Below are 12,747 nucleotides of genomic sequence, written 5' to 3'. Positions count from 1 at the left end.
AGTTGGTTTTAATATGCTGACTTTCTCTACCACTTAAGGCAGAATCAAACCAGCTTGAAATCACCTTCCCTCCCCCTCCCACAACAGATACCATGTGAGGTAGGTGGGGCTGAGAGAGCTCTTAGAGAGCTGTGACTAGCCCAAGGTCACCCAGCTGGCTTCGTGTGTAGGAGTGGGGAAAACCAACCCACTTCACCAGATTAGTGTCCGCCGCTCCTGTGGAGGAGTGGGGAATCGAACCCAGATCTCCAGATTAGAGATCTCCACTGCTCTTAACCATTGCACAACTCTGGCTTTCAGAACACTGTTCAGCCATACTGTGACAAGCAATCCAATGGTTTTTAAAGGTGAGTTTCCAAGAGTACATGTGACTATGATATGGGTCAGGGGATTCCCTACATGGGCTGTGTTACCTCTACTGTTTAGATGCATAGCCCTTGTGTATCTAAGGGGACTAACACTTAACATTTAGTGTCCATTGAGGAAAAAGCTGATCATTCTGAGTTACAAGGAATGGTCAGGTACCATCCGCAGGCCCCCTTCCTCCACTGCTGTTGTTTTCTGCTATAATTAGTACTGCGAGGCAGTTCCGTTCATCTCATGACCATGCATCCTACCACTTGGGGAAAAAAGATGCAATTGTATCTTCAGGAAATTGCACATTCATAGGGTTGCCAACCTCCAGGGGGTGCACAAAATCACCTATACTGTACAGAAGCTCAACCAAGCATCAGTAAAAAGGCTCAATTATTCATAACTAATTTGTATAGAAATACTGTGAAAAATTTACTGACAATTCACTTTTGTCTAGTTTCACTATTGTCAGTAAATTTTTCACAATATTTCTATACAAATTAGTTATGAATAATTGAGCCTTTTTCCTGATGCTTGGTTGAACCTCCAGGTGGTGGCTGGAGATCTCCTGCTATTACAATGGATCTCCAGGCAACAGAGATCAGTTCACCTGGAGAAAATGGCCGTGTTGGCAATTGGACTCCATGGCACTGAAATCCTTCCCCTCCCCAAACCCCGCCCTCCTCAGGCTCTGCCCCCAAAATCTCCAGATATTTCCAAATCCACAGCTGGCAACCCTACATATTCAGTTCCTTTAGGCAGTGTCCAAAACCCCCCCCAAACAAAACCATTTCATGCTGGTCTGATGCAACTCTACTGGGAAAGGAAGAGATAATGCTTCTCACGCACTTGACAAGCAGAGTGCTCTATAGCATTAGTGGTAATGCTAACTGTCAGAACTGCAAGGCCAACTCCTCAGTCAGCAGCAGCACCAATCACCAAGAAGGGAGGGAACGTGTTCCCACAGCACCAGGCATACATCCTGCCGGTGCAAAGGCCCTTGTCTATTCTTTTAATCCCAGCACATCTCCGTGTACGTCTATATTAACTAACACTCTCCCTCTCCCCATTGGGTTAATGTGCTAAGAAGGGGATTACTGAGGAAATCACTTTAATCATGCAACAATGATGTGTTTGTTTCCTGCTAATCCACTAAAGAAAATAATCCCCAACAGACACCATTAAAAGCCCTTGCCTCAAATCCCACATGGACTCTCCAACCTCTCCTTCTAAAGCTCCACAGTCACTTCTTTTGTTCTGTCTCTCTGCGACTCTCACTTTCTCCTGCCGCAGGACGAGTTTTGAGCTTTCTTAAATTAATTTACATTTTTAGCTATGGTGAGATCTCCATAGTTTCTGCTCTTCTGTGTTTGTCGTAGCAAACATCTTTTTTGGAATTTTGCAGTTTTTATAGAAGTGATCAGTTGTCACAGAAGCCCTGTGTAGCTCTGACAGTAACCCATGTATCAGCAGCCACTGCCCAGTTAGATCCTACATCCTTAAAGCTGTGGCCTCTGACCAGTGCTACCAGTAGTCATTTCTACACCTGAGACTCCTGGTTCTATACACATGCGCGCACATTTACCTGGGAACTAGCACAACAGGCAAGCCAAAAGTGGTTATGGAGCTAAGAAATTTCAAAGTTAAACTGCAAAGTTTTCACCACTCAGGTTGAGCCAAAAACATAAGAACATAAGAAAGGTTATGCTGGGTCAGACCAAGGCGCATCAAGTCCAGCAGTCTGTTTACACAGTGGCCAACCAGGTGCCTCTAGGAAGCCCACAAACAAGACGACTGCAGCAGCATTGTCCTGCCTGTGTTCCAAGCACCTAAGATAATAGGCATGCTCCTCTGATTCTGGAGAAACCAACTAGCTGCCACTGACCAGCCTGGAGCACATGGCCAGAATCACATTCCTTCATCGCTACCATCAACAATATTTAGTGGCTGAATGTGTGTTATTGTGAAGCTGCAGGTAGGGCTGGTGTCAGGTTTTTTACCCTTGGCAGAGAGCATGCATGGGCCCCCAAACCCCTATGCTGCCCCCCAAATGCCATGCCTCATGGAAGACTTCACCTCTGGAGCTAAGGATGTATCACCCCTTCCTCACTTGCTCCACCAGCTCCCTCCCATTGCTCGCAATGCCTTCCCATGCACATTACTTGGGAGTAAACCCCATTAAACTCAATGGGGCTTACTTTCTGAGAAAACATGATGGCCTGCTTGCCTAGCTATTAGCTCATCCGACGAGTTGCACCCCTGTTCCTGCCACCCTGAGTTCCCTGTCCAGCCACTCGCTTGTTGTTCATGTAGCAGCCGGAGAGACGGCGTTACTAAGCCCTGCCCCATGCACTGCCTGACACCGCTGCTCCCTCGCTTTCTCATGCAGTGGTGGCAGGCAGTGGTGACAAGCAGTACGAGGGGCGGGGCTTGGTGGGGCCACCTCTTCTGCCACAATGTGAGCAAGCAAATGAGGAGATGGGTAGGCGGTGGTGGGCTCAATGAGGAGACATGGGCCTCAGCAACTGCCCCACCTTGTGTGTGTGTAAAGTGCCGTCAAGTCGCAGCCGACTTATGGCGACCCCTTTTGGGGTTTTCATGGCAAGAGACTAACAGAGGTGGTTTGCCAGTGCCTTCCTCTGCACAGCAACCCTGGTATTCCTTGGTGGTCTCCCATCCAAATACTAACCAGGGCTGACCCTGCTTAGCTTCTGAGTTCTGACAAGATCAGGCTAGCCTGGGCCATCCAGGTCAGGGCACCCCACCTTAATGACCCCCTAATTTCAGTCTTGGCAACAAGCACAGTGAGAAGCTAGAATGGCACCACTCTGCCTGACCTGCTTCCCTCGCAAAGCCTCTAAGCACACTCATGTCTGGGTTTTCATCTGGCATCTCAAATACTTATGGGCTATTTCAAACCCAAAATAAAACCCTATATAGTATTCTAACAACCATGGATTTGTTGCATGATTTTGATGCCCTGTCCAGGTTGCGCAGAGGGCAAGTGTGCATGCCCCCATCCCTTTATACGAGTGTCTCTGATCTCTCCATTGATCTGGATATTATTCCTGCTACCAAGTATAGCAACAATCTAAGAGGAAAGCAACATGTTATATATACTGTGTACCATGGGTCGGCCTGCTGACACCTCCTTAGAAGGAGGAGGTGGAGGAGGTCAGTCCCAGCCCAGGCCTAATGACAGAGGAGAACTCACAGACAAAGGTTGTAGCAAGGGAGCGGTCACAGGCAGAAGCTATGGCACTGTGCCGTCAGCCCTCCAGCTCAGGAATTCAAGCCAAGCCTGAGACCCATCAACTGGCAGCCTTACCTTTGGGGTCACCAGAGCCTCTAGAGCCGTGTTGGCGAACCTATGGCACGCGTGCCCGACTCGGCACGCGTAGCCCTCTCTGCCGGCACGCGGGTAAGTGGCTCGGGATGGGACCGAAAGTCCAGACGGGCGAGGCAGCGACGAATTGAAGAGGTGGAGAGAGAGCAAGCCCGCTTCCCGAGGGACGGGGCGAGGAACCAGCAAGCCGACAGCCGGGAGAAGACGGAGCGCAGAGACGCGGCGGTGCTCCGCCGCACCCCAGCTGTAGTCCCGCCGCCCGGTTGCGCCTGCGCCAGTCAGAGGACTTGGCTGGGGGTGTGGGGAGGAGGGCAGGATGTTTAAGCCCTCCCTCTAGTCCCGCCCCCAAGACCTTATTAGGAATTAATGAAATTCTGGAGAAATGAAGAAGCACAAGATTGCTGGCTCAGTGGAGATCAATCCGTGACAGCAGCATTGAGGCAGATGAATTACACCGGGCTGGGAATGCTAGAATAACCTAATTAACTGCAGCTGGCTTATCTGTTCCAGCAAGATAATTCCCTATTTAAACAGCCAGTGAAGGGAGCCGTTTGTGGGAACAACGTGTCGCTTGTGTGCCTGCCTTTGTAGCTGTGCTATACGATGGACTCTGCAAACCTGACTCTTCTAGACCAGACCTCACCACGCCTTTTGGATTTGCCCTCTCCTGTTTTGACGCTTTGGACTTGGAATTATCTGTGCTTGACCATGGACTGATCCACTGACCACGTCTCCTGCCATAGCCAGCTGCCTGACTTCTGGTCACAGTCACACCAACTATTCTTTTTAACAAAAAGTAATTTTGAAAGGCTATTATTTTGAGGGAAAGAGTAGTGGGAGGAAGGAGTAGTTAATTCTTTCTCGCTGACCATTTTTCTGCTCCCCAATGGCATTCCAAATGCATGATTCAAAAGACGGTTATGCATCTGGAACCCCATGGGAAAAATAAAGTTTGAGGCATGCGATTTTGAGGTGAGTAATGACAAGTTAGGATTAGGCACTTTTCTCCCTTACCACGGCTTTATTCAGAATCACACTATCCCAAGGGTGATTTCTTTCACCTGTACTGTTTGATTCAGGATGGCATCTTTTATCTTTCCTCTGGTTAAGCTTAATTAGTTAAGCTTCTAGTTAAGGCTTAATTCTGCAAGAAAGAAGCTCCCAAAATGAATGTGGTACAGAAAAAAAATCTTTAAGATGTTGCAGGAGCAGAATTATTCAAAGTTCAAAGCAGACAATTCAGAAAGCCCTACAGATGTAAGGCTCCGGGTGGCCTTTTCTTTAGGGGAATTGGGTGCATTACAAAAATATGAATAAAACAAGTCACAGTCCACAGTGAACCTGAATGCTAGTTAAGGGCAAACATGTAATTATTCCTCTAATTGGGAATGAAGAAAAAATATTACAGATTCCTTTTTTCCCCCTAACAAACTTACAAAGCTAGTGTTTCACTTCTGTCAGTATCTCAAAAGGATGACATTTTGGTATTATGCAGATTTATTTAAATACAACCAATTAAAGCATTAAAGGCAGGTGATTAAGCAGCTGCAAATTGCTTCATTCACAGTTTCAGAAATAAAACACAATGTAAGTGAGACTTCTGTCACATCCTTTCTCTCCCTCAAGATCCAGTGGATAAACTGAGGCAGGCGCCCTTTTGACAGGAGAAAGCCTCTCGTCCAATAAAAACAAAGAGGAGTTAGGTGCCACCATAAAAACAAAACAAAAATGTTTATGGCAGCATTAATGGTTAAGGCTTATTTCTTTTTATGGGTTAGATCCAAGTTTTCCCATGGCAGAATGCTGCTCCTGTCTCCCCTCTCACTGTAGCCCACTGCTCTGGGTGGGGGGGGGGAGAGGGGGAGATAGGGAACATTGAGAAATGCCCATTTAGTCTGGATCCAATTCCATTTTTGTGTACATTTTTTGTCAACACTTGACAAAAGAGTCCTCCACTTTGCATTGTAGATTTGTAGATTCATTTATATTATGTATGTTGTATAATGTTTATATTCAGTGTACATGGTCTTTATATGCAGGGTATCTCTTTTTTACTTTGGGTTGGATCCAGCCAGCTTTTTCACTCATCATTGCCCAGTCCTCTTCCTTACTATTATACTCATTATTGCCCAGTTGTCTTCCTTACTTACTCCATTATGCATGGCTTTTGTTCACATGGTTCTCATGACCCCCAGAATAGCCTTTTTGATGGTCAAAGGGGACCCCTTGTCCTTTTTTACTAGCAGAAAACCTGGCGGGGTCCAGCCAAATATATGTGTAGAGTTGATTTAGTGACACACAAATAATGTGGAAAAAATAATACATTTTACAATATGTGTGTGTGTTGGGGGGGGGGAGCAATCAGTGAGAAGAACCAAAAATGGCACAAAATAAAATGGCACAAAAAACCCACAACATTTTGATTTGCATAAGGGAGAAGCAACATTCGAAAGGGAATTTTCAGGTTGAAACAGCAGTGGTGATAAATTCAAAATCATCCCGGACCCTGACTAGAAACCACGTCATCAGATGAATGAGGTGTATCATCAGTTGGCAGGCAGGCAAGTAGGCTGAAAGATTCACACACATGGGATGGAGAAAAAATGCTAACAGAAAGGTCAAAGGGCAAGAAAGACGAACTCAAATGTAATAAAGAAAAGTATAGTGATCAATGCAATTGATCTCCAGGTGACAGAAATCGGTTCACCTGGAGAAAATAGCCACTTTGGAAGGTGAACTCTATGGTATTATATCTCACTGAAGTCCTTCCAACAAACCACACCCTCCTCAAGCCCCACCCCCAAAATCTCCCAGTATATCCTAACCTGGAGCTGGCAACCCTAGCAGTCTCCCTAGTTATGCTAAGCTGATAGCACATATACTGGCTGAGGAATCAACCCTCCGAGAATGCAGTCCACTTTCTCGATGAATTCTCATTCAGCATTTTTATGAAGTCTGCTTGTTGAAGAATGGTGATCAGCAGTAGTGATTGCCATTTTTAAACGTCAGATGTTTGTCCATTTACTCTTTTGCACAGAGACTGATCTGTTTGTCATATATTACTGTACTTGACTTGATTACATTTGATTTTTACTTAATAATATCGCACCCTGAACAACTTGCATTCTACAGTATTTCGATTTGCTTATCCAACCTTTGGCCATTAAATAATGGCCATTTCTGCACAGGATTCCTGCCCCAAGTGCAATGCTTCAGGAAGCGGGTTTTATCCCTGCTTCTCCACACCATTATGGTGCATTCATGCACCTCCAGGGGTTTCCTCGGCTTTTCTCTGATCTTTCTCAAACCTGAAGTTTGAGGAAAGCCTAGATGGTGGGGAAATTCAGATTTTCTGGCCCACATGGCAGCCACTTTCCCTGACCCTATCCCCATGGCAGCCATGCTTTTTATTATTTTTTAATTGGAAGTCAATAATATATTGTCCATTTTCTGTTCTAATCTCAAATTTTAACATCTCTCTTTAATCCACAGTTATGGCTCCCAATGAACTGGGGTGTCAAATACCTTATTCAACATTAAAAACATGAATCATTGCATACGTTTCAGCAATTTGTTTTTTAAAAAATCAAGTAGGGCACATTATAAATAGTTTATTACAACCTTGCTGTTTTCTGCCTTTTAACTTTCTCAATGTATGAATAATGGATACCCATCCAAAATTTGGTTCGTGGTGTCAGAGAGCAAGCTGCCCAAGGAAGGAAAGCAGCTGCCTGTTTTACTCTTGTACCACCTGAAATGAATAAAAAATTACAGAATGTGTATGAGTGCGGTAAGAAACTGCAATGACTTTACCATATATGTAATCCGAGGTAGGTAAAGATACCTATTTCACCATTCAAGAAATCTGTGGTCTTTACAACGCTTCCTAGCATATAACACCGAGGCCTTTGGGGACTCACTCCATTCTGTTCCCTGAGATTCGTTTTATTAATGTAGTTTATTGTGTGGCTAAGCGGCTAATCTCAAGGGTGACTTTAGAGCATTCTGGAAGAATACGCTTCTTAATCAAAATTTACTTCTATTAAAATGAAAGGGATTCAAATGACAGTTTGAAAGCTAACTTGAAATGTACGAGGATTTGGGCCCCTGTGGGTATGAAGAAGCACTAGCCAAGGGTTAGATTATTACTTAGATTATTATTTTAAAAGACTGTTTTGCAGGGTGTGTCCATCTGTGGCTGTTAGCAATTATCCAAAGGCAGTGTGTATCTCTATGCCACTTGCTGGGAGACAGCAACTGAGGAGTGGACCTCTGCGCTTCTTCTGTAGGTTTTCTGTGACTTCTGGTCTGCTACTATGGAAAAGTGGATGCTGGACTACAAGGACTATGGGTCTAATCCCATAGGATGCTTCTTATGGGTCTTCAAAAGCCTTCTAGGTGGGCTTGTTATTACCTGGAGGCAGGCAGGTACACTGACAGAGCATTCCTGAGCCTGAAGGGAGAAAGCCCTTAGGAGGCTAGGAAGGCGCTGCGGCGGCGTTCAGGGCCCCCGTGCTGGCGTCCGAGCAACTTATGCCAGCATTAGGGGCCTGAACGCCGGTGGGAAGGCCCAGACGTCCCACCAATGTAAAAGCCCGTGCATGCATCCCGAGAGGCATCCCGGCGTCCTGGAAGGCGTTCCAGCGCTCAGCTGGAGGAGGAGCCGCCTTTAGGTGGCCTTTTGGGCTGGGAACGCCCCTTTTTATTTTTGTGAGGGTTGCACGGATTTTTGCGCTGCGAGGAGGGTTTTTTTTGGGGGGGCGAAACCTCCTATGACCGACGCAGGCATTCTGTGAGGGTATCACCATCATCTAAGCTGAATGGTTTTCCGGTTCCTTGGAGCTCAGCAACTGTGGACAATCCATTATTTGAATTGTGCACAGCTTGGTTAGGCTTCATTCGGAGATGCCGCTCTGCGCTTTCCTTTGAGCTTGTTTTATTTTCCACAGTCTCTGCAAGATCTTTCTGCTTGTCAGTATTGTCATTGTCTGCCTCACTAGATGGTTCTGCACTTAACTGGTTGCCAGCACCATTTTCTGCTGCAATTTGGACGTTTCTATTGGGAGGGCTTTCAAATGCTTCTTTAGAAACACATTCCCTGTTAGATACAATCTCAGGGAATGGTCAGATGTGGGCAGTAAAATCTGGGCCTGCCATTCAAGTTCAGAGAAGTAAAAATGCAGGACCATAGAAGAAAGCTGAGATGCAGCAGTCATTTTAGGTTAATTCTTGCTTTTATTATTGCCAAGAAGCACTTTTGTTTTTCAGTGCATTGCTTCAAAATTGTATCTGTTTATCTTAGTACAATAGAAGGAAGAGTGTGAAAACCTCCAAATGCTGATTCTTAACACTTCAGGGACCTGTGCAATCCCTGAGCTGTCCCCAAAGAAAGTGTGTAAACTTTAGGAATGAGAAAGCTGAGTAGTCCTTGAGGTGCTCATAAACTACCCCCATCTACTGCGTTGCGGTTTAGGCACAACTTTTTATTCCCCCTATAAGCCCTTCCCTTCCCCCCATGTGACTACTAACAGCCCCACTTCATCCAGCCCTACTTAGAGACAAATGGGCTGGAAAGAAGTAGAAAGTATGGGATTCTGCTTAAGCTTTTGCTTAGGGCCAAATTAGATACTTACTTTTTTAAAGAGTAGGGTTCTTTGGACCCAATTTGTTCCCCGCAGCTGTTAGGAATGGCTATTTTAAAATAAAGCAGCGCCTGTTTGGAGTCACAATATCTCTGTGGGGGGATGAAGAGCTCCTGCCTCCCCACAGCTATTTGCCATGCTGAAACAGTACCGGGAGGGAGTTGTTTCCCTGATTTTGCTGTTCCACATGGAGAATTCTGTGCATGTGGAACAGCAAAAACAGGAAAATAATTCCCCCCATGCTGTTTCAGCATGGTAAATGGCTGGGGGGGAGGCAGGAGTCCCCCCCCCCCAGCAGTGGTCTGAGCCCAGATGGGCTCTACTTATTATTATTTTTTGAAAAGTGGACATCTAGTTTGGCCCTTTGACCTTTGCTGAGCTAAGTCAGATAAACTCATGAACTGCATGGTTCCCATTCTCACATGAACACATCAAGTTGCCTTATACTGAATCAGACCCTTGGTCCATCAAAGTTAGTATTGTCTACTCAGACCAGCAGCAGCTCTCCGGAGTCTCAGGCAGAGGACATTCACATCCCTTTAACTGGAGATGCCTGGGATTGAACCTGGGACCTTCTGCCTGCCAAGCAGATGCTCTACCACTGAGCTATGGCCCTTCTCCAAAGATCTCATAACTTCCCAGAACAGTTCCCTATAAGCATAGCTGTGCTCAGATACAACCTAGTTCCTCAGAACCCCTGGAGGCTTTTAGACAGTTCTAAGTGATGATTACTGTCCAGGACATGGATGCATAGCAAAGAAATACTTGAATTTTTTGTGTGTGTTTGTGTGTTGTTGTTGGAGCTGTTTAATAAAGGCTTTCCATCACTGAACATGAAAATTTCCAAATGAAAATCCAAGGCCATGAATATTTAGCTCAGCTCTACTACAGAAGTGAAAATATGAGAACATAAGGGGAGCCCTGCTGAATGTGCCTGTGTAGGAGAGCCAGCGGTGGACACTAATCTGGTGAACCAGGTTTGATTCCCCACTCCTCCACATGAAGTCTGCTGGGTGACCTTGGGCTAGACACAGTTCTCTCAGAACAATCTCAGTCCCACCTACCTCACAAGGTGTCTGTTGTGTGGAGGGGAAGGGAAGGAGATTGTAAGCTGGTTTGATTCTCCTTAAAAGGTAGAGAAAATTTGCACATAAAAACCAACTCTTCTTTTTCTTCTTCCCTGTAGTCCAGTATCCTGTTTCCCACAGTGGCAACCAGATGCCATGGGAAGGACCACAGCAGGGGCACAGATCCTTTTGTCTGACTACCACCTGATTCTGTATACACAACGCATCCTTTAAAAAAATATGAAAGCAGACATTCTGAGCAAACCACTCTTGATACCAAATCCAAAGCTTGAACTAACATTTCTTCCTTTTATACATGCACACTTTTATACATGCACACTTCCCGGGTGAATTTTACGCCAATTTATTTTAAATTTTTATTTATACCTAGCAGCAATCGAAGGCAGACGGGACCAGTGTGAGGTGCCCAAGGACCCAAACTACCCCGACTGCTCTGGAAAAGTAGAGGTGAGTAAGATTCGAAATGCATGTTGTGATTAGAAAAAATGTCAAGGTCAAGATGATGTACTTTACCAGGCAGAAATGTGAGCCTGGAGGAATTCTTTTTCATTCACACTCTTTCCCACAAATATGGCATTAATAAACCAAACTACTATGACAAGATAGTTCAGGCGCGAAAAGGTCTGCAAGAAAGGCAGCTGTGAGCTCTTACAGCAGCTGGGTGGTACTCCAGTTCCCTCCCCCCCTCTAAATTCTATATTTCTCTTGGTAAATGAACTTTTGAAAGAGGCGAGAACTCCCCATTTCCCGTTTAAAAGGATAAAGTGACGGATTGGGTTCGGAGAATGAAAGCACCAAACCCGAACGTTCACAAAGAGGGAGCGAGGATAAACGCCCTCTTTGTGTGAAGCATCAGCTAGATTGCCTGGCCTTCCGTGCTTAATGTACTAACGTGGCATTTAGCTCTCTGTGAATTATTCATCTGCAAGCCGGGCAAAGGAAAGCACCAATGGATTTATTGTCTCGCTTCCTTTTAATCTTCAGTGTTATCTCAGGTCTAGGGAATAAGCCAAGCATCATAATCTGATGCTGGTTCTCAGCCAAATATGTGTGTGTGTGTGTGTGTGTGTGTGTGTTTTTTGCTTAGCACACCACAGTGCTTGGACTTGAACACAGTGTAGGCATTTGACTGGGTTCTGTATTTGCGCGCAACTCTGTGGGCCAAGCTAGATGTGCCAGCGTACTCGTGTCCACCGTGGGGACACCCTCACCGTTTTAAAGTGTTTTAAAATGCAGCAGTGTGGTGGGCGAAAGCGAGGGTTTGCCAACCTCCAGGTAGCTGATCCAATGAACAGCAGTAAGGACAAAAAACACTAACAAAATAGTAAATATATGCCAAAAGTGAAGTTCATTCAAAGTGCTATTAGTGGTATTATAACAAGACAATAATCCACAATATCAATTTTCTTTTTTCTTTTTTTAATTTTTTAAAATTTTTTTGTTAACATATATAAATACAATTACAATTCACAAACATGTAAACAAACAATATAAGACTGTCAGACAAGACAAAAACAATAAAAAAACCCAGAAAACTATCTTTGCCGCACTTATGGTCGGTGGCTTAGTATTCTTGTAAACAAATAGATAAATATGCAAGTATAAGAAGAGTACAATTATGAGTTAGATGGTTAATACAGTTAGGAGTGAGAGAAAAAAATAAATTTAAAAAAAGTAGAGGAAGGGTTGTTATAACTTTAATTCATTTCCCATAATCTTTGAAATGGTTTGGATATATGTTGAATTTCTTTCTGGTTTGTATATGAGATGAAGTCATGCCATGTTTCATGAAAATTCAGTATGTTGGCCTTACCTTTGATAACTCTAAATTGGTGTGTTAATTTTTCTGCCATGGCTATTTGCCATATCAATTTTCATACGTTCTATAATGTAACAGTATCAGTGTAGTCAACGATGTAACAGAAGTCCAAGGCTAGAGTCCACAGAACAAGGTTCTCCTTGAGAATGCAGCATATATTCTGTGTCAATCTCCCTGGAGTATAAGTGACACTCTGGATCAGGTGCAGTGACCCTCCACTTGGACACTGTTGTTCCTGTGAGCCTGATGTTATTTATGGGTACAGGGCACCAGCATTCTCCTGTTTCGAATAGCTGGAGATTTCCGGCTGTTACAACTGATCTCCGGCCGATAGAGATCAGTTCACCTGGAGAAAGTGGCCGCTTGGGCAATTGGACTCTATAGCATTGAAGCCCGTCCCTTCCCCAAACCCCGCCCTCCTCAGGCTCTGCCCCCCAAATATCCAGGTATTAACCAACCCAGAGCTGGCAACCCTCGCTGAAGCACTCTTGTCTCTCC

The 12,747-nt window shown here is 44.9% G+C and overlaps 1 protein-coding gene across 2 annotated transcripts in view; it reads left to right on the top strand.

Moving 5' to 3' along the window:
• MGAT5B (alpha-1,6-mannosylglycoprotein 6-beta-N-acetylglucosaminyltransferase B) overlaps positions 1-12,747 on the top strand; it is a 250,636-nt gene that overhangs the window by 141,508 nt on the left and 96,381 nt on the right. The window contains exon 5 of one of the 2 annotated variants that reach the window (XM_056855117.1): positions 10,804-10,877. In XM_056855117.1, coding sequence (XP_056711095.1) covers positions 10,804-10,877 — 74 coding nt within the window. Of the gene's footprint in view, positions 1-10,800; positions 10,878-12,747 lie in introns of both variants that reach the window. The other variant, XM_056855113.1, reaches the window with a different exon arrangement.

Source organism: Euleptes europaea, chromosome 1, assembly GCF_029931775.1.
Source record: "Euleptes europaea isolate rEulEur1 chromosome 1, rEulEur1.hap1, whole genome shotgun sequence".
NCBI classification, from domain to species: Eukaryota; Metazoa; Chordata; class Lepidosauria; order Squamata; family Sphaerodactylidae; genus Euleptes; species Euleptes europaea.
This window is presented reverse-complemented; position numbering and strand designations above follow the sequence as displayed.